Genomic DNA, 27,143 nt, shown 5'->3' on the forward strand with positions numbered 1-27,143 from the left:
AACATTATAAATGTTGTCATGATATTAGACATCTTGGGAAAATGAGCAACAAGACTGAGCATAAGAGATGATACAAAGATGTTTTCACATGATCTGGTTATCCTTTAGCAGCAAGACGAATGCAAAAAGTTATGCTTTTTTTAAAGGGTTGTTTTCTCACACACACACACACACACACACACACACACACACACACACACACACGTTCTTTCTTAACACTTTTGGTTCACAAGATTTCCATCATAGTGGTGCCACCATGGGAATCTTGTGATAAACTTTTTTCCTCAGGAGCTGAGAATTTGTTAGATATGCTGGCTGCAAAAAAAAATCGTTGTATGAAAACAAATCCATCTGTGTAAACATCAATACTGCTGAAGATATTTTGGTACGGTTTCATGATCCCCTGAGAAAGACACTGTGACTCATAACCATTTTCCAGCCCCCCAAAATGGAAGAAATGTGATATGTAGGACAGGTTATGCACAGATTGTAATACACAGTTTATTTTTTGCGCTTACCTTGTTGATTTTGTTGGTTTTGGGGAGCGTCTGACTGATGTGCAGGTCTGTGTACCTGAGCGGGTTGTTGATGTCACATGGCACTGATTCAGTCCGTACCAGACGAGCTACTGCAGAAAAAAACAACAAAAAAAGCACAGAAGAACAATGAAGCACTGTGGGAGACTGAAATGAAACAATACTTGTTTAATAGCTTCAGGAAAATTAGAAGAAACTCTTTATCAGGCACCGCTTCTAATGTGAAAAATGAACAAACTGCCCTTTTTTAAACACCATCCATTTGTTATCTGCACAGACACTTTAAGGAAAAAAGTTTCCTTAAGCAAACTATGTCATTAAGAAACTGTCACTTTCTCTTACTAAAGCAGAAGAAGTGTAATTAGCGTTCTTTACCTTGAGTTGTTCCTTGGTGATCTTGTTGGGGGAAGAAGAGGAGGGGGGAAGGCAGACAAAGGACAAAAGAATCTCATTTCTGATAGCAGATAATGGGAATTTTTTCAGTGCTGTCTGTGTCAGTACAAACAGTGCATGACGCAGTCACATTTGTCAAACCTAAGTGGCTTAATTAATCAGCAGATAACCTTCTATCTGCTTAAACCAGCAGAGACTCTTTCACTTTTTAAAATGGGGACTCTTCGGTTGCTTTAAGGACATATTCAAATATATGAATAATCATGACAGCAGTTCCTGTCCTATCCCACTGATTTAATATCCACATGAAAACAGTTAATTTATGAGCTGTTTCTCTTTGTAACAAGCTGTCGTATTAGGGCCGGTTCTGACCTTCAGTTTGGGATGGTGTTACAAATGACCAGGGCTGGTCAGGGCACTTGAAACTTTTACTTTTTGAAACAATTACTCAATACATGTTATCACTGAAAAAAACGTATGCTTAAACATTTGTTTGCCAAATTAGTCATTACAATACTTAAGGGAGGAAAGATAGTTTGAAAGAGGAGTAAAAGAAGCCATCTACGTCAAGCTGGAACGACCATCGTTAAACAGAGGGGGTGGCTTACGACACTACTTATCCCCCACCTACAATGCAGTCTTGGGATCCCTCCCCACACGACTTCACACCCATTCACCCCTGGTCCCACCTGACCCTAACGTCTAACATGGTGGCCAGGTGGGTCAACGACTCACATTGTGACCTTAACGACTCTGAAACTAAGAGCTCATGTGACCCCTACGACTCTGCAAGGGTCCCACCCACACAGGGTTTATAGCCTGCAATTTCGTACCAGTCATTTAGAACTGAAGAAGCTTCTTGGATGAGAGGTGAAACGTCTTCAAGAAACGCAAGCAAGTCCAGTTGCCTACGATATTAGCACTTATAATTACCATGACCTGGATGACTGAGAATCTTCACCGACAAGTATAATACTTAAGCTACTCAAAGCCTATTCACATATTCTGTATGCAGAAATAAAAAAAACTAAACATTAAAATAGAGTGACAGAAGAACGGCCATAGAGTGGTGCAGTAATGAGTCTGAAACCCAGATATGAGTTAGCATTTTAGCCCTCCCTGTTCCCTCCTCTCGTAGTCAGTGGGTTTTTTGAATGGGATTTTGGTTAGATGGCTGAAATAAGGTCAGTGTTTAACTAGGGGTGGACGAAATATATCGTTAACAATAATATCGTCATTGTTGTTTTAATGATGTGCAAAATTACGTTATGCAAATGACTTCACAAAAATAACTGAAAACACACGCTGAAAGGTTGAAACCCCACACATTCACTGAACAAGAGTTACGTAACTTGCGTGCAGCAGCACGCCGCAGTACGCCTAGGTGGTCACATGATCTCTCACTGGCACCTTCCCGGCAGGTTAGCCTGCTGCTAAACAAACATAAGCGAGACAACATGGCAACACTGCCCACGGATGCTCCAGCAGCTTCGGAAGACGTGGGTCAACTGTAGTGATAGGTCCCAGCCTGTAAGGTGGGAACTAAGGTCATGCTGTATTGTGCTGCAGGGGAACAATTAAAGGGTTGCTCAAGTACCTGAAGCCTGCGTGGTTCATGAGTGGTTTGCGGTTATAGCAATAAATAACTGAACATGGTGTCAGAAGTAAAGTCAGACGCAAGCGACAGTACTGTACTAGTGATTTAGTCTGCATATAGCGACATGCAAAAGTGTCTAGCTTTAGGTCGGGAAAGTTCGCAGTACCGGAAGACCATCTACGGAGCTACCTAGCTTAGCCACAGTTAGCTAAACGAAGCGGCAACATGGCACAGTTTCAAGTCTCCTCACCGGAAAAGTTCACCTTCAAGGCTGAAGACTGGCCTAAATGGATTAAATGCTTCAACAGATTCCGCATTGCTTCTGGATTGCAGACGCAAGCAGAAGAGAATCTCAGGAATGTGATCTTTGAGAGAGCAAAGTTTAATCAGCGGCATCAAGAAACTAGCGAGACGGCCGACAGTTTGATTACGGCGCTGCACTGCCTGGCGGAGCACTGTGGTTACAGGGCTCTAAATGATGAGATGGTGAGGGACAGGCTTGTGGTGAGTCTGCGGGACAAACGCCTATCTGAACAGTTGCAAATGGACCTGGAATTGATGCTACAAAAGGCCGTCACCAGAGTCAATCAGAGCGAGCAGGTAAAAAAGCAGCAAGAAATGTTAAGAACATTTTTCCTTTAAAACACTGTGTCCATTAATATCATCCATGAGAAACAATTAATGAGCTATAACTCAGGCTGTTAAAAACACATATTTAAAAGAATATCGTCTAATTATCGTTATCGTCAAAATCCCCCAAAATATCAAGGTATTATTTTTTGTCCATATTGCACACCCCTGTGTTTAACACAAGCTCAGACTATCATGTTTTGTTCTATGAAATAAAATATGGCTTTAATTGTACAGGTGTAACAACCCATCGATCTGGATCGATATATCGATTCAATGCTCAACGCTCCAGAAACATCGATGCAAAGTGCAAACATCCATCTGTATCGTCATCTTTAGGATACGCTTTTATTTTGAAAGCCTGTGCCACCCTCGAACAGCAGCAGGCAGAAAGAAAGACAATGAGGATAATGTTATTTACTCGGGAATAAATTAGCAGTGTGGAAATATTTTCAATTATGGAGAAACTATGGGTCAACTGACAGAGCACATGCCATATGTAAGCAATGTTGTTACGAGATTAAACAGACGTTCCTGCCTGGACGAGCATCTCACTCCGCTAACTTCTCACTACAGCAATATCAGCTGCTCTGATTCAACAATGTTCGGCTCAAAATTACGTGCATGCAGGCTGAAATTTAATTGAACTGCTCTTAAACCAACGCTGAGTAAGAAAAACAATGAATAATACATGTAATTTGTTAAGTTATAAATGTAATAAAGTTCGCTAGCCGCTAGGCTAATTTATGCAATGTAAACATGCTCAAGCAGAAAACAACTGTTTTGTGTATGAACCTTGACAGTTGTTACTGAGCTGAATTTCATACCGTGGTTAAATGATTTTGTTATTAATCCATGTTTTAACTCTGTTGGGAGAAGTTTGCCTTCAGGGGTTTAAGCCAGATAGACCTTAAGTTTTAGGAGAAAGATGATGGTTTGGGTTAAATAAAAAGATTTCTTCCAGAGAGAACTTTCTGTCAGAAAGGCCTAAGGCTAACTTATCATATGTGCTGTTTTATGTGTTAGTGGAGTCAGTTTTAAGTAAACTTTACTGCACTTAATTGGTTACAGTTATTTACATTATTTATGTGTTGTTTAATCTTTTATGGCCCAAAGTAAAAAAAAAAAAAAAACAAAGAGGAAGAAATGACTCCACCATGAATGTTGATGAATATATGTGTGCAGCTGTGTTGTTGAAATGTTCCATAAAAACAAATACCTTTGAGGGATTCTCGTCCGCCTCGCTGTATGATCAATAAATGGCAAGGTGGGGCTTCTTTGGTGCATTTGTTGTGGCACTTCAGCCTGAGTGTGTACAAAAGGACAGCAAATTTGATTAGTGTTTGTCTTGTTGTTATTATTTTAGTTAATTTACGCAGTGATGAAACGAGTAGCTAAACAGACAAGAGATGCAGTTTGCTAATTTATTCAAGTGAGGTAATAACAAAAGAGTTCATAAACATGCATCACCTGGAAAAACAAGAAAAAGAAAAAAAGCATGATGACACACTAATTAACTAAAATAATGTGTAATGTGTAATCAGACACAAGTTTCCACAACAGTTGCAATAAACAGTACTTAACGGGTGGGATCAGATGTTTTAAAGTTGGGTCGTATGAGGTACTTACAGTATCCATAGTCAGTGAATTACATACAGCAAATGGCAGTCAGCGCACAGCTAGTTTGGAGCCCACACTGTAACTAGCTGCACTCCCTGAAGAAATATTATCATATTTTTGGAAAAATTAAACAGTGATTCCAGAGAGAAGCAGACAGAGGGGTCTACAGTTTGTGTTTGAAGGATATATCCAGGATGTCAAACTGACTCAGCAGCAACAACAGGTTAAAAAGACAAAGACAGTCAGAAGCTAAAGCCGAACTATAGGCTACAGATCACAGTGTAAAAGTGAACCACCACATCACTGCTCATCGCCACACAAGACAATGAATATAAAGGGAAACTAAAGGGAACAGCGTTCTTCTGCTCACACTGCAATGACATACAGCTGGTTCAATATCAGCAAAGTGTCCCTGCTTCCCTTCACTGGTTCCTGTGCAGCAGGGTCGGTCTTTGTTTCACTGTTATAATCATTAAAAAGCAAAAGGAGCATGTGTATACATTCAGTAGGCTATATCTTCAGTAGCTAGCTAGCTAACCCTACACTTTTCAGGGTTTGATTTTGGTTTTGGAACAGGGAACATTTAGTTCCAAATCCACAAAACCAGCCTGAAAATGAAGGAAATCTGAAACGACTGCATTAGAGTGAATGGAGCACAGCTGTGTTGCTGTCGGACCCTGGTCTGAGCCGGCCCGATGCTACGTTATGATTGGATAGTCTGCATCCAGGGGTGAGACTTAGCGAAGGGTCAATAGGAAAAACAAAGTAATTGATTGAGACAGCAGAAGACCAGCAGCTCCTGTGTTCAGTAATGTTGAATTAAACTGCTATTTCTCTCAGTGGAGTCTGGCTTTGAACAGAGCAATATTACAGCTTCGGTTTCCTTTCTGAAATCACTGTCTAAAGGCAAATATACAAGAAATAAAATATTCAAAATATAGCGTACACTTAAATTGCCTGCTTCTCCAAACTGGGGGTGAATTCACTGACATCTGCTGTATGTAATACACAGACTCTGAAGAACTACCTCATACAACCCCACTTCAGAATATCTGAACCATCCCTTTAAAACAGGGGTAGGCAACCTGTGGCTCAGGAGCCGTATGTGGCATCTCAGTAGCGATGGCTAGCCTTGTGTCTCTTCAGTGAGGCTAGCTATTGATTCCAAATCCAAAAAAGAAAATGTCTCGCAGGAAAATAGAGAATTTCATAGTGTGTGGACAGAATTGTTTGCTGTCACCACTGACGCTGCAAAGTTTAAGTACCAAATAATCATGAACAGCCCACTGCAGAAAAGCTACGCTGTTGTAAATCATATGAATGCTCATTTAGACCTGTTAGGAATGTTTGTAGGCTAATTTAGATTAAATAGGCTGTGTTGCAGTCACTCATATGTTTTGCGGCTCCAGACAGATTTATTAAAAAATTTCTGGGCCACAAAGTAAAGGTTAGTAAAGGTTGCCGACCCCTGCTCTAAGACAAAAACCAGTTTCAATACCTACTTGCAGTTTTTACATTTCAGTCCAAACAACATTCCCTTCCCACATACTATGCATGTCTGGGACATCCAATACTTCGTGGAAAACCTGCAGGCAGGAGAAAAGAGTGAGATAAGGACATTTCTAAAAGTCAGGACACCATTTTCAGCTTGTTGCACATCTATATGACATCTAAGAGCTGTGGATTAAACGTGAGGAGAAACACTGCTTTTGACCTTTTGCTTTTTATAACATTCTCTGACAGACGGCTTTATACGAAAGAAGGCGCCATATTCCCTGCGTAACCTTTCTGAGAGGATAATAGATGCCTGAAGAAGGCACTTCTGTAAAAGTGTTTACCTCCCTAATCTTCCTCACCTGCTGATCTAATTTGGGGCCGTTTCATTTTCATCTTTCAACAGCCGTGAGTGAATGAACGTTTTAGGCAGTGGCTCTGCAGCGCAGGACAGAGGCCATGGGGTTTTATATCAATGCAAAAATCAGTCCAAGTGATGGCAGCTCAGAGGCCTGAGCTGTTCTCAAAGGTTCCAAAACAGTCACTTATCAAACAAACAAATCCACAATGTGCTCCTTAGTAGCAACCAATTCCCTGCACAGACTGACCGAGCGGTTCAAGCACGTATGTGACTATTGGCTGTATTTACTGATGAAATGCCTGGACGCCAGCAGTGCCGCTGGCTGGCTAATGGCAGGTGACTAATGTAGTTTGACAGAATCCAAATCTCTTTATTAGGCCCTCCTTCGCCTCACTTGAGAGGCTCAACTCAATCCAACCCCTACAGATTTTTAGTGGACTCTGCTGTCACATATGAACGATGATGTGACATTAAGGGCAGATTCTGCATAAAGAATTGTTCTTTCAGCACAGTGGAGGCCCTAAAGCCAAAGTGGTGCATTGTGTACCGGCGACGCAAATGCACTTATCGTAACAGGCCAACAATGCGATCAAGGGCACACGCTAGAAATATGCAAATCGGCACGTCAAGGAGATTGTTGGGTGGAATAATGGCATTTCTCTTAAAACCAGCCTTAATCTTCAAATAACGGCTCCATAAATTACATTTGCGCTCAGTTCGGCTGCGTATGATGAGGTTTAGAGCTTCTCTTTCCACCTCGCTGACTTTCAGCAGGCAAACCACCCACGTTCTGGTGGTTGCTGAGATCCCACAACTAATACGGTATTGTTTTACTTTTTAGATCACTAGCGTTTGGAGTCAAGCAGGGTGAGAGAGAAAGAGAGGGACAGACAAAGAGAGAAAGAGAATAGAGATGAGTTATGCAAGAGGCCCTTTTTTTAATTGGACTGACATTCTATCACAGATGTATGAGTGTATGCACATCGGCAAACTCGCACACGCTCACCCACACACTTTCCTTTGGGCCTACCTGTGTTTTATTGAGTTTCCCAGATCTCTTCGAGGAATCTGTGGGGACCAGCGAGGCACTGAGAGAGTGTCTGGAGAAGAGGAGACAGGAGAGAGGGAAGGTTGTTTTTCATTCCTTTGGTCAAATGGTAATACTGACAGAACGTCTTTCAGAATCGACTAAATGTCTTGCATTTAACATTCGTTTAGCACATATGGCATTTAAGGGAATGAACTGATTTTGGAGCAACAGACTGGCATTTTGGTGTTGGACATAATCAGCTGTTTAGATATCATGCATACAGCTAGTCATGACTCACTGTCAACTCACCACTGTAAATGAGCTCTTGTCCTAATTGTCTAGACAGACAAGTGTATGTGCCCCTGATGTATTAATGTCATAGGTTTTCATTTCACCAGTGATCCAATTTTGTTTTTTGTTTTAAAAAATTCCCCTGAAACGGCAATCCCAGCAACCCTGTCTTCCAGAAATTACGTTTGTATGTTACTAATCTGCTCTCGTAATCACTGTGGCAAAGTAGTCGCTGCCGGGAAAATGTTCAGAGGTGTTTCTTTCTGGTAACGCTTCACATAGGCTTCGAAAGGAGGTAGTTGGAGAGGATGGTGGGCGTACAAAGTGCAGGACATGACACCAGAATTTGAGGTTCATAACCTGACTCCTGTCTTCCGTTCAGGCAACAAAGAACTTTAGTTAGGTAAGGGAAAGATCTTTTGTTTTGGTTGCATTTTAATCAACAACTAAGTATAAAAACTCTTGTCTTAGGTTTAGGCAACAAATGCAGTTACACGTTACATGGTCATCAAAACAGAATTTCAAAAAATAACGCTGTAGTCACTACAAGTGGATTCTGTATTTCTAGACTGCCTATTTTGGTGGGGGAAAAAAAACTGAAACATGTTGTCCGTGAACATTTGCTGATAACTGAAACATGGCATTGGAAAAACATTTTGCAGATACGTTCATTTTGTCTTTATTGGACAGGACAGCTTTTAGAGTGAAAGGGTGAAAGAGAGCAGGGATGACATGCAGCCAAGGGCTGAGGGTTGGAATTGAACCTACAGCTGCTGCGACAAGGACACTATCTTTGGACATGGGGTGCATGCTCTACCAGGTGAGCTAGTAGGCGCCCCTCAGTATTAACATTTTTGCGCCAGATACGTTAATAAGCAACATTTCGTCATTACATTATGTAAACAGAAAACAAAATTAGCTTGGCATTCCTCTGGAAATACATTTCCCTCAGTAAGTATTTGCAAGTTTCAAATTGGTTGTATATAAATGCATTTTTTCAGAGCCAGGCCTGATCCAAGGCATACCCAAATAAATTAAAACCTGTTTTTGAACCACTTGGAGTACATGCACATGGTCTCTTTTGAAAGGCAGCAGTATGAAGTTATTTCCCCAACAGTCACAATTACTGTAAGTCTGCAGATGGCCATAGCTGAGACTGATTAGCTGGAAACACACAATGGGACCAATGCACAAGGCCTTTTTGAGTCCAAACTCAAATCAGATAACAATACCAAAGAAAATGGATATTTTAGACATGTTATTCTGGGTGTTTGTCTCTGCACTCTCCAAAAAAGAGGTTTCAGCAATGTATTGATTGTGTGATTAAGAGTGAAAAACAAATCGATCAAGAGAGGAGAACAAAACAGAAATGTCCAGGACCTTATTGTATTTAGAAAAACTGTAAGAAAATCCAAATTGAAAAGAAAGATTGGATTTTGCCCTTGTGAAGTTGCTGTACTGATATTATTGTGTTCTAGATAGATAGATAGATAGATAGATAGATAGATAGACAACAAAGTCTGAATTGTTTGCATGGTTAGACGCAGATGTCCTGTATTGCTGATACCTGTATTCCATTGTGAGGAAATCTCGCTTCAAAAGGTTTTCACAACAAAAACCTTTCGCCTGGTCCATTAGTGCTGGCAGTGACTGAGCAGCCCGATACATTTATGCAGCACCTCTTAATACCAGGTGAGGATGGCAGCCTACACAGCGTTACCTGTGAGGGCGGCTGGATGTGGTGGATGTGCATTGAGATGATAGCACACTTTAATGATGTGCTGGCTGCCAATAATTCAATAACAGAAGAGAAAAAACGCTGACAAGGTCAAAGTTTATATCGGAAAGTGCATCACGCGGGATAATTTTTGTTCATAGTGGTTTATTTCAATTTCTGTAGAAACCCCTCATATCACAGGTCCATATAGGTTATATGCTTTGCACCGTTTCAAAGATAAAATGAAAATTCTAAAAGGGTCTGTTTGCATTTCCTGTTGGAAAATTTTGCAGTGTATGTGAATGACATAAGCTGACAGGAAGTAAACATGGACCCAAGCTGTTGCCAAGCAATACAACACTGAGTACCATAATTTCATCATAACATACATTAGCCTGGTGTAGACTATTTACAAAGACCTGCTGACTCTGTCACTTTATTAGTATCACTCGTTTTGCCAAGTCATTTTTGTCTCCAAATGCTTTTGTATAGTTTCTATTTATATTCTATTGTTATTTTAGTTTATGTATCTCTTATCATTTACTATCCCCTCCAAACACGTGGAGAGGGTCATGCATTCGGTTGTGTGTGTGAGAGAGTGTGTATATCTGTCTGCCCGCAGATAATCTTGCAAATTATTGGTCCAATCAGCCTAATATTTTGTGTGCACACATATGACAGTATGCTCAAGGACCTCTCGTGATTGCCGTGCTACAAATTTATTGAAAACCTGTCCTATTGAATGTTTTATACCTGCTGATGAAGATTCTCAGTCATCCAGGTCATGGTAATCCCAAGTGCTATATCGTAGGCAACTGGACTTGCTTGAGTTTCTTGATAACATTTCGCCTCTCATCCAAGAGGCTTCTTCAGTACTAACAGACTGGTGTGGAGTCACAGGCTTTAAACTTTGTGCAGGTGTGAACCCTGACAGAGTTGTTAAGATCACATGTGAGTCACTGACCCACCTTGTGTGTCGTAGGGTTAGATGGGTCCAGGTGAGAACGAGTGTTAAGTCATCTGAGAAGGATCCGAACACTGCATTGTAAGTGGGTGTTAAGTGGTGTCGTAGGCCACCTCCTCTATTTAACGATGGTCAACGACTCACATGTGACCTCAATGACTCTGTAAGGGTTCACACCCACACAGAGTTTAAAGCCTGCAACTCCGCACCAGTCCGTTATAACCGAAGAAGCTTCTTGGATGAGAGGTGAAACATCTTCAAGAAACTCAAGCAAGTGAAGCACTTCTGAATGCTTTATACCATCATTGACTGCTGACTCCTCACTCCTTTTAATTAGGTGGTAGGGGCCACATGTTTTGCAGAAATCGGCAAGCCCTACCTAGTCTGATTTGGTCATGTTTCCTTGATATTTATGCTCGTACCATAAGTAGGTAAGTAGCCAGTTAATGTTTTGTTTTGTCTGTTTTGAGCAAGGCAAAGCAAATTGACTTTAATGGCACACTCAGAGACAAAAGCAGTTAAGAGCAATTAGTAGTTTATTGTTGTTTGATTGTCATTTTTTAAAATGACATAGTTTAAAGATTTGTGGCTGTGTTTTAGTTATCAAAAATACATTTATCGACATGGTTTCTTTCCTACATTTGAAGAAATTGCTTAAACTCTGTCTAACTCCCTCTGCAAGTTTTCTAAAATCCAGGGACCTTTTGTGGAACACAACAAAAGGATGAGGAGTCAAGCTGACTAACCACACTGGACTATTTCCTTAGATTGGACTATGCACTATGCTTCGCTTTGCCAGGACAGTTTCCAATGGACCTTCCCTGACCACTCGTGGTCTTTACCCCACGGACACAATCTCTCTGCCTCAACCCTCCTGTGGATACAGTACGAACTAGCGTATAATTGTGCTGTTTTCCTCTAGCTGGCAATGTGTTATCGTTTATCTTCTAACTTCTTATCATCATTATTATTATTACTACTATTTTCATTATTATTCATTTATTTTTATTTTTGTTGTCTTTTTCTTTTTTTTCTGCCCTGTATTTCTTATGCACGGGTTTGTGTATTGTTAAAGTTTAAAAACTCAGAAATAAAATCTATTAAAAAGTAAAAAAACAACAACAACAACAACAACAAAAACATTTATCCTTATTTTCACATTGTATATAATATTGTTTCTTCTGAAACCTGTGGTGAAAATACAAGAATTGTCTAGAGTGGCCACGATCAGTTCAGGCATCTGCACTGGAGCCAGCAGAGAGTGCACTTTTCTAGTTTCTGTTACTTTCTATATTAATCAGTATTTATTTCTGTCCTTGTACTGCTGCAACAAGAAATGCGTGTTGTATCTCGTATTCCATTACACTTTTTGCAACTTGCAAAAAAGATTAAAATTAATGCAGCAGAACCAGAGACAAAGTCTTTTTTACACCAAGCTTTCTTCCTTGTCAAAATCTGCATCGACGTTAACCACAATACAAACTCGACTGCCAACAGTTCAGTCTGAAATTTGGGTGTGTTATGCTAGTAGCGGCTTATGCAGCCTCAAGCTACTGGGCTCATGCAGAGATGAAGAGCGGGCTAGCAGGTTTCATATAAACAGAATAACTATGCACATATGCATAAATGCACACACAAACACACACTGTCCAATCTCTCATCTTTGCATCCTCTTGGCTGAAAGTAAAATGTATAATAATTGAGTAATTTTCTGGCTACCTTTATGCAGAGTTATTCATGAGTATTATGTTACTTTTAAGCTGGAAATGAACGCCAGGAAGAGGGGAGCGGTGAGGACTTTGAGTTTAGTAGGTGGTGGAGATGAACAATTCATTAAAACGGGGAAATGTGATGATAAAGGGGGAAACATGGAGCAAAATAACAAGACTTAGAAGTTCTTTCCTCAATGCATCGAACTCCTAATGCCTTGAAATGGAACTGTGGGCCCAGGTGTGCGCTGAGATCGATCTCCATATGAGAGGACAGAAGAGGTTCACTTCAATTAGACCCGAGAGGAGAAGAAGAGATCTGAGTTGGTTTCAGCCAGAAATCCCACACTTTTGCCCAAAAGAATAAATCATCTATGAATCTCCGGCTGTCTTTGTCGATTTTCATATCACAGGCTCTTCATTATGTCTTTCTATTTGAAAGGGAACAGAAAATACATTAAGATTCATTGTTGGGATGCCAATGTTCCTCCTAGGACACTCTTTAAAACTTGTGGATTGGACTCTCAGAGAACAATCTGCTCTGGAGGCAAAAGTACTTTCACTGGCTGGCTGGTGGCTCCAGTCACAATCGAAAGCTATCAATGGGTCTTTAAGTTAAGTAAGTTTATGATCATGGCATTCATGACCCTAGAAGGTTGCTACCGTAGATATTAAAGTCTTTGTATGACTCAAATCTTTTATCTGGTGAGTGACTCAATCAGTCCTATTAATTGATCGCTAGACTGCGAGTCATTGGCCGTGCTAATCTCATGGCCCTGGTGCTGTATAGCATTTCCTGGTTCCTGAAACACCCTTCCTTCCTTCCTCCTCTCTCTCCAGTCTCTCCAGAGGCTTGGTGTCTTCTCTCCGCACTCCGATGCATCGCTCAATTACACTCAATCAACCTGATAACTCAATACAGAGGGGAAACTGACATCATCTGCTTCTTGTCGGCCTTGTTGGCGACTGGCAGATGATTGGACTTGTCAGCGGCGTGGTCAGGGCTGTTTATCATCGTGTGTGTGTGTGTGTGTGTGTGTGTGTGTGTGTGTGTGTGTGTGTGTGTATTGTTGACGTCGCTGTCTGTCTTCCGCAACAGCCTTTGATGATCCTACCATCCCTCAAAGAACGGGGGAGAGTAGATTTATGTCAGCAAGTGCTCATGAGAACAAACTTGTAGCCATATGCTCACACACATGCCAGTCATATGAAGAAACGTAAGCTTGACAAATGAATGAAATCCTGAGACATACAACAGATGTGTAGTGTCTGTGTGCATGTCTTTAGCGATCTGAATATGGGCTTTCACTGTAGAGAATGACTGATTATTTTATCTACAAGTACATTTAAGATAATGAATAAATTTCAACTGAGCTTCTCCGTTATTGTATTGATGTGACTACTTATGTTTTGGTTTGCACTGAATTTGTTGTCATTGTCACTCCAACCTCGTCGACATTTGGTCATGGACTTTCCACGTCCAGATATGACGTGAAAGGTACCCTGGGTGTGTTGGTTCTTGATGTTCTGGGACACTGTGTCAAGTTCTGCCTGTTATATGCATTGTCTTCTTTCAAAATACACTTCCATTTTCACAGGAAATTTACTGTTTACATACAGTCTCTTTCAAAATAAACACAATACATTGGCAAACTGACTTTTCTTTTTGCCTTCAACAACTAACGCACGTGGTTGAGTTTAGGAAAAAAGAACATGGTTTTGCTTTATAATCTTACAGGACATGAACACTGCTGTCCTGGGTGAAAGTCATTGTTTGTTGGACCCATCCACCTTCCCTACCGCCCGCCCAACTCCGACTTCCGTCCCCTTTGCTTTCATTGGTGTCCTGCCGTGTTCCCCGACACTGCCGAGCACCATTAAACTATAGCAGCGACCGGCTGCGTATCATGCCGACATTAAAGGGCGGCTTTTTTGTCAGTGTCTGACACTGCAAGTGATTGCCCAAGCACCGGATTTCGACGACTTCGGAGTGAGACTAGGTTTAATGTTACACATTTTATGTCCTTCCTTTAATGTTCAGTAGTATTTATTGGCAGTGGTAGAGACCGCCATATCTGTACTGGAGTCAGACTGTCTACCTTACACGAGGGATTCACAGGAAACCAATGCATGCATGTGAGCCATTGATATCTGCCTCACTATTTACCTCTCTCTGTTACTGTACAGTACCACACTTTTAAAGGTACCTCAGATACATCAGCATCAGCATTACAGAGTACCGCTTCACACTGAATCAATCTGTGCCAAATTTCGGTACATCAGAGTGCATTTGGTGGGGACACCAGCTTTAGACAGTAGGTGGATGTGCCTAGAAGCACCCTGACACCGACACCGCCAGCCATGGAGTTTCAGGGACTGCTGTGTTACCCAGAGCAGCCAGGCTCAGAAAGTAGGCAGAAGCTTTGCGAAGTGCCCCGAAGCTGGGTATCCGGCCATGAGTTCGGACAGTCACAGTGATTTAACTCTGTGTGTGATTAAAAAAGTGCAGCAGAGCAAAATTGCTTGTAGACTGCAGCTTGTTCAAGCCTGCAGAAAGTAGGCTAATAACAACAGAAAAAGGCTAGTAACCCAACAGTCACTACTGTTGGGTACTGGTGTCGAATTCAAGACACCAGTACCAGTATCGCTTCAAATGTCAGTGGGACCTAACCCTACTGTCTTTACACCATGTCAGAGCTGTATCACAGTAAGCTACAATGCAAACAGAGCAGCCTGCTGCTGCTGCTTCACTTTGAAAGCACTTAAATGACCAAACACTTGGTAGATTTTATTGTGAAGCATTCACAGGGAATGCGATGCTGACTGCTATTGTTTATCTACAAAACAAATGTCATTTCACCATTTTTAATTTTTGCATGCGAGTAATGGAACAAGAGAGAGCAGCCACAGTGAATCTGTTAAATAAAACACTGCTGGCGATGGCTCCAACTTTTTAACAAGGTGAACTACTTTTACTGTGCCTTGCTGTTGTGCGGAGAACTACTCACGGCACTCGCAGCATGAAATCAGATGGTGGCTGCAATTATTTTGACTGACGTCTCTATTAAAACAATATGAGTTTGCTCGGTTGAACTTTAAACAGATACACAAGCTTGTCTTGTGTTGTATTTCTGACAAAGTGGCTCCTCAAGGATTGTTTGCTGTCATATTATACCACATTTGCTGTTACCGTGGTAACCACAGGTGTTGCCAAATCAACCAGGACTGAAATCTCATCGAGTATAACTTTCACATATTGAGATCGTGCTGGTAAATATACACAACAGTGTCACACTCTACCAGTTGATATTTCAGTGCTGCCTTTGTTGTGCCTAAAAGCATGAGACCAGGTGTAACAGTCTCCTGAGGTGCCACCATGACAGTTTGACAGCCCAGGGAGGAGAAATGAAGGACAGTAAAGTACAAATGCTCACAAACAGGTGTTGTATAAACATCTAGTCACGTAAGTGAGGGAAAACTTTAGGATATGCAAAAGCAACACACCAAGACAAAGTGTGTGTGTGTGTGTGTGTGTGTGTGTGTGTGTATGTAAGACAGATGAGCCTGCAGGAGCTGAGAAACCCCAAGGCGCCAGACAACAGTGTCCTCCTCCATCTTCTCTGATTGGCCTCAGCCTAATTAAGCCAAGGCCTTCCTTCCCCCCTCCTCCACTGGCCGGTTACATGACAGACAGCAGACCATGGGGTTGAATATACTGCGTGTGTTTGTGTGTGTGTGCGTGTATGTGTGTGTGTGGCTTAAAGAGAGAACTATAACTACACTAAACATGAACAAATATATGTTTCTGTCTGTGTGGGGGTAAAAGGGGGAGGGAGATGTTTGTGTGCAGAGATAAAGAGACTACTTGAGTATTTATTGCCAAATAAACTTCATTTGACTTTAGACCGAGATTCCTCCCATAGTGATTGACTGAGCACTAAACACTGCTGCTCCCCATGGAGGAGAAGTTCCTACTGCTGGCAAAAAATGTGGAGTGCGTGACATTAAAACAGCACAAGATGCATGCAACAAAGGAAAAAAAAACACACAAATTCAAATTATTGTCATTGTCTGCGCTGTCACAAAGTCATCTCACCCGCACCTGTGTGTGTCATTATCAGAATCATCAAGGTCCTACAGCTCAACAGGCAGAGTGTAGCACAGTTTGGATAAAAGCTTCAGTCAAATGGTTGAATGCAATCAGGGGCATATCTGGATTGGTATTATCAAGAGACAAAAGCTCAAGATAGGAATACCAAACAAATTCGGCACAAACAACACTTGAACGCAACATGTCGATAGGAAGCTCAGGCCAGTTTAACTACATCAGAGTCTGGCATTATGGTATATACAGCAGACAGTGCAGAGCAGAAGAACAAGTGAACAGGACTGTAAAAACCATGTGGGCGTTCGCTGCACAATGCGCCGCATTATAGCACATGAGTGTTATATGAGCGATATGTTACAGGCTGTTGCCGTCCTCTCATCGTTCCTCATCCATGCGTTCTAATGAGACTTTCCACAAGGTGAAAGTACACGGCTGAACAAGTATTTGTTCGGAGTGGCAGCAAGAAATGAACTACGAGAAGGGTGGTAATAGAGAGTTGTGGGGGTTTTTTTTCCCTCTCTATCCGAATGTGAGAAGAAAAAAAAACTCAGATGAACAAGAGACAAAGCCAGGTTGCTCAGTTGCTATGGCAACAGCTACACGCCGATCAGCCTTTTTGCAGAATATTGTGCTGTCATCTTTGACAAGCACACACACATACAGGTTTACAAATAACCCACTCTCTCTCTCTCTCTCTCTCTCTCACACACACACACACACACACACACACACACTACCCCTATGATAAACTGACAATAGTAATCACAGCACTAGAAAAATTTTCTTGGATGAAACAAGTATCTGTGCACAGCCGTATAGATAGTGTGAGTCTTTTAAGACTGGCGGTTTAAGTGTGCCAGTGAGACAGAGGGAGGAGGGACGGGGGAACAGATGATGCCCGGAGGCCTTATGGCTCGGGAGTGACTTCCTCAGTTGAAGAACTCAAATGGCTCGGAGCACGCAGACAAATACCGACAGACAGCAGGTTTCGGTGGCAAGGCCAATCTGACGCTACGGAGGACTTTCGGCTGACGTAACACTCCCTCTGGCAGCCATATCTGAGGTTCATAGCTCTTGGACAACACTGACGATGACCAGATAATTGTTTTAGTAAATATACAAATTTGCTGTCTCATTAGAACTGGGCTCACTCTCAACTTTCTCTCACACACTTTTAAACTAGATAAAGATCCCATAAGTGAACTGGAAGGATGCTTCAGTGGTGGCGACAGATGGGGAGCTCAAACACGCGTGCCGCATTCAATGCATCATGACCAAAACAGTGCCATCTCTTACAGCACACAGCCTGTCGAAATATCACAATGATCGAATCTGATTTGTACTCTGCGGCTTGTAACAGAAAGCCTTAGTGGCAAGTCGGACGTTGTTAACATCTGTTGTTACACTTCCCTGCTGGCTAGTCGGCTATTAAAGCAGTTTGTTTAGATTAGCTGAGGTGTCAAATTACGACGCGGAGTTCATCAGAGACTAAATTCATAGCGAGATCAGTGGGCTCTTCTGCACAAAAACAGTATCAGTGTGGATGCAGCAGCAGCACAGTGTTTACAAAGACTCCTCTGACTTGTGACACCTGCCCTTCTTTTCAAGGAACAAACATAGTAACAACTGACCAATCCACCTCCTTATTGACTGGAGTGTGTGACCTCCTCTGCAGGGTTTCATTAGTTGGAGTGAGACGAGAGCTAAATGTGAGAGCTCTGTGCCAGAAAGAGTCAGTTAAGTCCCACCTGCAAAACATTTACTACTCTGAAAAGAGGTTTTCTTTAGCAGTGACCTGATGCTGCAGGCAAAGATAAAAGAGTATACAAAAAGTCATCGCTCATTTTAACAACAATCCAGGTCCTCCTATTAAATGAAACTCCCTTGGTTTACTGAGAAAATACAAAGCAAAATACAGAGAGGCAAAGCTGAATGTTGCCTTTAGGTCATTGGTTCATACTTCCTAATTACAAGTGAACCAGAAATGATTAATATGTGGTGCAGGGAGTTTGTGGAGTTTTGTAGGCGGTGAAAAGAAGTCAAAATAACGACAAAAGGTGAGGTTTATCTTTTCTATTCTGTTTATGATTCAAGAATACAAAAAAAGCTGAGTATGCTCGGCTCTCCAAGCATGAGTCAACATGTCAGCATGCATCTCCTCATACATATAAAACTATGAAACGATGGCTGGGTGACAAAACTTCACATCTTTACTAAAATACTGAATCAACGCCAACCTCGTCTTTTCTTCTCAGGTAGCTCTTTTCTCCTCACCCTGTTTTAAATTTAGCCGTTATTTGTTGGCCATTATTTATTTGCCAAGTCTCAAAGGGACCTCCATTCTGGTGCCACACTCGGTTGCTAGGAGATCTGTGACGCAACCGCCAAGCATCTATGCGAGGTTAGGGTGAGTGGGTGACGTCATTAGACCACATGTAGAAATAAACAGAGCGAGTTGTGTGCAAAGGGTATGAAGAACATTGAAGCCATTTATATCCACAAGCACACACTCACAAACTCCTACGCACTCTTCCTCTCTTTCTCTCTGCATCTCACAAACACACACACACACAGACACACACTCATACACACACATCAGTTCTGAAGCAGGTGTATGTGTTGGTTGAGTCCCAGGGCTGGTACTGGACCTCCAAGTGGACACAAGGCATCATCACAAGTTGCGGCCTCTGTCCGCTCCAACTGTGTGAGCTCAGACAGCCTGAGGCACAAGAGGTGAGCTGTTCATGGAAAGTGACCCTCTGTGGCCACCATAACTTTTCACACTGGACAAATAATGACTTTTCATAACACTAAGAGCAAGAACAAAAATACTGAAATATGAATACTTATTATTTAAGTTGAGCACAAGGATAAACAGCAAACAACAATAGGATGCTCCTTGCTTGCAAAAAGTGAAATTATGTTTTAACACATGTAGCACACATGCATACATATGAGCAGACTTGGTGCAAGAAAATAAGCATGAGAGTGGATATACCAGTGCAATAGCCCGTCTTTATGTATTGGCATGGCCACTATCATGTTCACTGTTTGCAGGTGTTTGTTTACGCCAAAGGCCTTACTCAGTTTTTGCCAACAAGTTTATTGTCTTTTGTCATTCCACGTTCAGGTTAGATGCCCTTCTTTCCCACTGCATTTCTGAGCACTAAATGAAAGTAAAACAAGTGTACTAAACAAACAAATAAACCCATATCAAAGCGTGATGGTGAAGATGTGAGTCACAAGATAGAAATCTTGTCATAGCAGGAAAGGCACAGTTAATTAACAAGACACTTTAAGGTGAGGCACTTTAGACAAGCTCACGCTCTACACCCACACAGTACTGACTGTGATGGCCTCGGCCATGTTGTGTTTTGCTGGCCTCTCTGTGCTCCTCCCTTCCCAGGTTCTCCCTGCATGTCTCCCTCCCATCTCGTCAGGGGATTCACCTCACCTGTGGCCTTGTCTATAAAGGCATGGCCATTCCAAGATGGCTCCCTCTCTCCTTCCTGGATGGCTGGGGCCTCCAGGCAACCCCAGCGGTGTTTGGTTTGGTTTAGGTTGTGTTACGTTGGCTCTTTTGGTTCCTTATGATTACACACATACACCTCATACATCCAACACCTCTCACCACACCACTGATTACTGATCTGCACTTAAATCTTATTCTTTAAATAAATTTTTGGTTAATCTAACTGGTTGCTGTGTGGTTCTCCCTCTTTTGTTGTGCTCTTAAACGAGCTGGGCATAACATGACAAGGAGTCTAATCAATCAGATTACCTGGAATTACCTGTGTGGGTTGACCTTGCGCAGGACCTTTAAAGAAAAGATCTCAACCAGGACTGTACTGTTAATTAATTTGCCAATATTTATGTTGTTTTAATTGTCATGGTTTGTCAGTTTAGTGTTTTCCAAGTTCAGCTTTATGAAGTGATCAATACTCCCTTTCATGTCTTGAGAACACTTCAAAATGTGTGTGCCTTGCCAAAAAGCACAAGACTTGTCTCAAGTTTTTCTTCCAGTAATGGAAAAACAAATATGTAAGCACTGTTCTTTGATGTCCCCATGCTATATCATTAGGCATAAGGGCAAAATAAATGCTGAGCGGAAGAGTTTTAAGCATTTGGGCACCCTCTGTGGCCACCATAACTTTTCACACTGGACAAACAATGACTTTTCATAACACTAAGAGCAAGAACAAAAACACTGAAATATGAATACTTATTATTTAAGTTGAGCACAAGGATAAACAGCAAACAACAATAGGATGCTCCTTGCTTGCAAAAAGTGAAATTATGTTTTAACACATGTAGCACACATGCATACATATGAGCAGACTCAAGAAAATATGCATGAGAGTGGATATACCAGTGCAATAGCCCGTCTTTATGTATTGGCATGGCCACTATCATGTTCACTGTTTGCAGGCGTTTGTTTACGCCAAAGGCCTTACTCAGTTTTTGCCAACAAGTTTACTGTCTTTTGTTATTCCACGTTCAGGTTAGATGCCCTTCTTTCCCACTGCATTTCTGAGCACTAAATGAAAGTAAAACAAGTGTACTAAACAAACAAATAAACCCATATCAAAGCGTGATGTGATGATGTGAGTCACAGGATAGAAATCTTGTCATAGCAGGAAAGGCACAGGTAATTAATACTATGATTAACACTTTAAGACACTTTAAGGTGAGGCACTTTAGACAAGCTCACGCTCTACACCCACACAGTACTGACAAGGAGTCTAATCAATCAGATTACCTGGAATTACCTGTGTGGGTTGACCTTGTGCAGGACCTTTAAAGAAAAGATCTCAACCAGGACTGTACTGTTAATTAATTTGCCAATATTTATGTTGTTTTAATTGTCATGGTTTGTCAGTTTAGTGTTTTCCAAGTTCAGCTTTATGAAGTGATCAATACTCCCTTTCATGTCTTGAGAACACTTCAAAATGTGTGTGCCTTGCCAAAAAGCACAAGACTTGTCTCAAGTTTTTCTTCCAGTAATGGAAAAACAAATATGTAAGCACTGTTCTTTGATGTCCCCATGCTATATCATTAGGCATAAGGGCAAAATAAATGCTGAGCGGAAGAGTTTTAAGCATTTGGGCACCCTCTGTGGCCACCATAACTTTTCACACTGGACAAACAATGACTTTTCATAACACTAAGAGCAAGAACAAAAATACTGAAATATGAATACTTATTATTTAAGTTGAGCACAAGGATAAACAGCAAACAATAATAGGATGCTCCTTGCTTGCAAAAAGTGAAATTATGTTTTAACACATGTAGCACACATGCATACATATGAGCAGACTCGGTGCAAGAAAATATGCATGAGAGTGGATATACCAGTGCAATAGCCCGTCTTTATGTATTGGCATGGCCACTATCATGTTCACTGTTTGCAGGTGTTTGTTTACGCCAAAGGCCTTACTCAGTTTTTGCCAACAAGTTTATTGTCTTTTGTTATTCCACGTTCAGGTTAGACGCCCTTCTTTCCCACTGCATTTCTGAGCACTAAATGAAAGTAAAACAAGTGTACTAAACAAACAAATAAACCCATATCAAAGCGTGATGGTGATGATGTGAGTCACAAGATAGAAATCTTGTCATAGCAGGAAAGGCACAGGTAATTCATACTATGATTAACACTTTAAGACACTTTAAGGTGAGGCACTTTAGACAAGCTCACGCTCTACACCCACACAGTACTGACAAGGAGTTTAATCAATCAGATTAACTGGAATTACCTGTGTGGGTTGACCTTGCGCAGGACCTTTAAAGAAAAGATCTCAACCAGGACTGTACTGTTAATTAATTTGCCAATATTTATGTTGTTTTAATTGTCATGGTTTGTCAGTTTAGTGTTTTCCAAGTTCAGCTTTATGAAGTGATCAATACTCCCTTTCATGTCTTGAGAACACTTCAAAATGTGTGTGCCTTGCCAAAAAGCACAAGACTTGTCTCAAGTTTTTCTTCCAGTAATGGAAAAACAAATATGTAAGCACTGTTCTTTGATGTCCCCATGCTATATCATTAGGCATAAGGGCAAAATAAATGCTGAGCGGAAGAGTTTTAAGCATTTGGGCACACACAATACACATCCAAAGAGACAACAGACATGCAAACTTAATAAAGACCTCAAGCTCTTTTCCAGGGGGCGAAGAAACAAAAAGTAAAACTGAAGTAAAAACAAAACTGAAGTCAAAACCAGACCACCGTAAAAACAAAACGTGCACAAGCTACATTTTTCTTCAAGGTCTAACAGAAAAACAATTGTGTAAGCATTATGTTTTGATGTCCCAATGCTTTATCATCAGGCATGAGGGCAAGATAAATGCTGAGTGGAAGAGTTTTAAACATTGGCGCAACCACAACACACCTCCAACAAGACAACGACATGCAAACTTAATTAAACTCTAAGGAACTAAGTACCTTCCAATCTCTTGTGCAAAACTCCAGTCCAATTAAAAAAAAAAACGCAGTTAAGCCACCTGCAGTTGCCTCAACACCGTGAAGTAAGTTTTAATTTGAATATTTACATTAACCCCAGACCCAACGGCATCTTCTTAGTTAGACTTTCACACAGTGACAAGGTCATCAATGTGCACAAGCTCACACAAAGGTGTTACACAAACATCCTGTCATGTAATTAAGCTAAACAATGCACACTTAAGGACATGAGTGTGTAGTTTCTCTGAAGATTAGGTCAGAGATTGGGTCAAAGCATATATACAAGTAGGTTTAAAATTGAAAATGAGCTATTAATCTGTTTTGTTTAATTTAGGCTTATTGATGTGGACATTCATTTTTTGGTTTGGTTGCACTGGTTAAGTTTTGCTCACAAACATCAGAAAATGCATCAACATCTACACCAAGAAGAAGTTCAGACCCATAGCTGTAGGGAAAATCTCTCCAGACCAGGAAGCAGGAACAAAACTGAAATGTAAACTATGCTACAAACCCAGGTGTGTCCAAAACACTTAAATATCTACACCAACAGGAAGCTCAACAACATCATGACAGATTTACAGTCCAGGAGGGAGGAACAAAATCAAGGGGTAAACTAGGGCACATGCTGTGGTGTGGTATAGTATACAGTCACAAAAACAAGCCATGTTCTATTGTTGTGTATATGCTTCTTGTTTGTCCTTCAAAGTTATCGCTCTAGTAGTATTTAGTGGCACTATACTGCTGTTTGCTCTCTTTATACCACGCCAAAGCTAAGATATTCCAAATGTAAACACAACAGCCTGCTGCTACTGTTTCGCATTAAAAGGGTTCACATGATGAAACACTGGTTGATTTTATTGTGAAGCACCGACAGGTTTATTGTCTTTTCGTTATTGCTCTGTGGTTCAGGTTAGACGCCCTTCTTTCCCACTGCATTTCTGAGCATACAATGAAAATAAAAGAAGCAAACTAAACAAGTGACTGTGATGATGTGAGTCACAAGACAGAAATCTTGGCTTACCACAGTAGGGAAAGCACAGGTAATTAATAGCATTACTAACATTCTGTACATTTAGGTGAGGCAGTTTAATCAAGTTCACGCTACACACCCACATAGTACTGACAAGGAGTCTAATTTTATTGTGAAGCAGTTATTATTGACTGATTGCTTGGTTAATTGTAAAGACATACACGAGTAAATTTTCCGTTGTATTTCTAACAAAGTAACTGTTAAAGTGTAAAGAGTGTCATGTGGGTAGAAAATGAGCTGAAATTGGGCCCTATATAGGATTGTCTGTGGGTTCCATAATGGCCCCGTCCCACTTGCCCACGTGGCTTTCATGCAGGGTTACACTGGGTTACAGGTAGGCCCCAACTGGGCAACATACGCAAGACCCATCTCAGTCCCAGATTTAAATTCTATGTGGATTCTACATGGGGGCTGCATTGTCTGAAATGTGGGCTGTAGGTGGGTTTGTCCAAGGGTGCCATGTCCCAACTAGGACCCACCTACTTACGTTTCCCAGGTGGGCCCCAGATAAGATGCCCATTTTGAGCCCATACCCACTTGGTACTCAGGTAGCCCCAGATTAACCCATGTGGCGCCCACATATGTTGGCTGGGTTGCTGTTAGCGTAGTTACCACAGGTGTCACCAAATTAACCAGGATGGAAATCTCTAGCATTACAATTTAAACGTCTTGGGATCGTGTTGGACTGATGTATTTTAAGAATCCATAAATAAGTCAAATCAAATAAATAAAAAAAAAATCATAACAAAAATAAAATTTGAAGAATAATTTAGTGTCATGCCTTACCACTTTATATGTCATTGTTTTCATGTCTAAAGACATGAGAGTTGGCACACACACAACCCACTTCTACCGAAACAACAGACATGCAAACTTAATTAAAACCTGTCAGTCCAAACTGTCAGTCAGACAGTTCAGGAAGGAGGGACAAAACTGACATGTAATTAAATACTGTACCCGCACAGGTGTTGTATAAGGAAACAGTCACATAAACAAGCCAAACAGTTGAAACCTACAGACATGCACAAACAACATACCACCCAGCAAGCATTTTTTGGTTTAAAAAACGTCTAATAGCCGTCTACATGAAGACCTGACGTCTAGGCTAAATCACGGCTGAATTTGGGCTGTCAGTGAAAATTTGGTAGACATCTAACCATAGCCAAAGTGTAGACGTCATCAATTATACGGCTATGTAGAGACCATGTCCAAAAAATGGAGATAAACATATTTTAATTACTGTTGACTCTCCATACGTGATTGAATATCATACCGCACGCCATCTGCAATGGCGAAAATTACATTTAATCAATTTCAAAATTAAATCGGCTAGATTTGGGTTACGTGTAGCTAGACTAAATCAGAGCTAAATATAGCCAATATGTTTAAATCACGACTATTGCTTGCTGGGCAAGAACAAGAATTGCCACCTTGTGGCTGTATGCTTCTGTGAACCCGTCAATTTGCACATACAGTTTACATCCATGTCTGTAAAAACATGAATGCTTCACACACATCTTCCCCTCAGCAGCACAGAGGACCTATATAATCAGCACAGTTTCAAGGTGGACACCAAGGATTAGTGCCACCAATTCAGTATCTGACCAAATGTCTCCCCTTCTGTTCCTGAGATATGATGTTGAGTAATGGCCAGAAAAGTGTCTCTGCAGAGCATTATGATGTCACAGTAAAGCACAGTACAATGATGTAATCTGGAATCAGATCATGGTTGGAATAATTGTTGATCAGCATCTCTATGGAAATAACGCAAGTTGCTTGGAATAACTTTTAACAGATACATCAATTTGTCTTCTGTTGTATTTCAGAACAACTATTAAACCCACTTGCTGTTATCACAAGCCCCTTTTACACTGCCAGATTTTCCCCAAATGTTGGGCCGTTTTGCTGGCAAGCTGCGAGCGTTTAGACACATAGAGCCGGATTTGCGAGTTGATCTGAGGTGCCCAATTCTCCGCCTCGTAGGGTAGTCATATTGGCGGAACCTTTTTGGTTTAAACAGACCGAGGTGGCCTTCCGCCACGGGAGGGGCTGTTGATGACGCCACATGTGCGACCCACTGGCGGATGAGCAACTGGGGAGACAAGGAATTGCGTGCCCTCCTTGTCCTCGCAAACGAAGAGGCCATTAACCGCCAAATGACGGGGACGGTGAAGAACGGGCCGACTTACGAGAGAATCAACTGACCAGCCGCAGCTTCCCTCCCACGTCACTGTTTATGTCACACGCTGAGCTACATGTTTTGTTACTTGCTCACGCCCCCCATTGCCCCGAAAAAGGTGCATTCTGTATAAACAAAAGTAGGTAGGCGGCATTTTGCCGCACTCCCCGATTTTGGTTTTATGCTGCCAATGCTGAAAAAAGACTGATTGGGCTTTCCTGCAAATTTGCACAATTCCTGTTTAAAAAGGGCTACAGAAACCACAGGTGTCCCCAAATTTACAAGGACTGAAATCCCCCAGATTACAACTTTAACTTCTTGGAACTGTGTTGGAGTGGTTGACTGGACTGATTTTGAGGATCCATAAATAAATATAATCAAATAAAATCATCACTTAACACATTAACATCTAAACCAAGAAGTTCAAACCCAACACTTTTAAATAACCACTTCAGTCCAGGAGGGAGCAAAACCGTGGTGTAAATTACAGCACATGTGCAGATGTGTCCAAAAACACATCAACATCTTGACCAACAGGAAAATCAAACAATGACTTTGAGAAGAACTTCAAAGTCAACATTTCCTGAGGTATCACCATGACAGTTTGACAATCCAGGAATGAGGAACAAAATGAAGATGTAAACTAGGGCACATGCCTTGGTGTGATACAAACAAGTATCCAGTCACAAAAACAAGCCAAACAATGGAATCTTACGGACATGCACAACGTGTCTATAGAGAATAAGCTAGGTTGGGCCAAGTAAACTATAAAAGAAAGAAAAGTCTTAACGTCAGTGACAACGCTCAGATTTTGCACTGGAGCCAGACTTTGGTGCCAGTTCTACTGAAGTCAATGGGGTGGACACGGCTAATCACAACACAGCCCATCCTATGTTCAAAAATCCTTCCACGAAATTAAAAACCACACATTAGGTCATGTTAACTGATGGTTTTTTTTGTTTTGTTTTTTTTTATCTTAATGTGCTACACACACACGAACAAACACATAGTTGGTTTTAGTCTTTCTG

At 41.3% G+C, this 27,143-nt stretch overlaps 1 protein-coding gene across 3 annotated transcripts in view; it reads right to left on the minus strand.

Annotated features, from left to right (window-relative positions):
- Window positions 1-27,143, minus strand: part of ksr2 (kinase suppressor of ras 2) — a 196,167-nt gene that overhangs the window by 63,962 nt on the left and 105,062 nt on the right. For all 3 annotated transcript variants that reach the window (XM_049578483.1, XM_049578484.1, XM_049578482.1), the window contains 5 exons: window positions 7,662-7,731; window positions 6,279-6,362; window positions 4,376-4,461; window positions 912-932; window positions 519-628 (listed from right to left, as the gene is read on the minus strand). In XM_049578483.1, the coding sequence (XP_049434440.1) occupies window positions 519-628; window positions 912-932; window positions 4,376-4,461; window positions 6,279-6,362; window positions 7,662-7,731 (371 nt within the window). The remainder of the gene's footprint in view (window positions 1-518; window positions 629-911; window positions 933-4,375; window positions 4,462-6,278; window positions 6,363-7,661; window positions 7,732-27,143) is intronic.

Source organism: Epinephelus fuscoguttatus, linkage group LG6 (assembly GCF_011397635.1).
Source record: "Epinephelus fuscoguttatus linkage group LG6, E.fuscoguttatus.final_Chr_v1".
Classification (NCBI taxonomy): Eukaryota; Metazoa; Chordata; class Actinopteri; order Perciformes; family Serranidae; genus Epinephelus; species Epinephelus fuscoguttatus.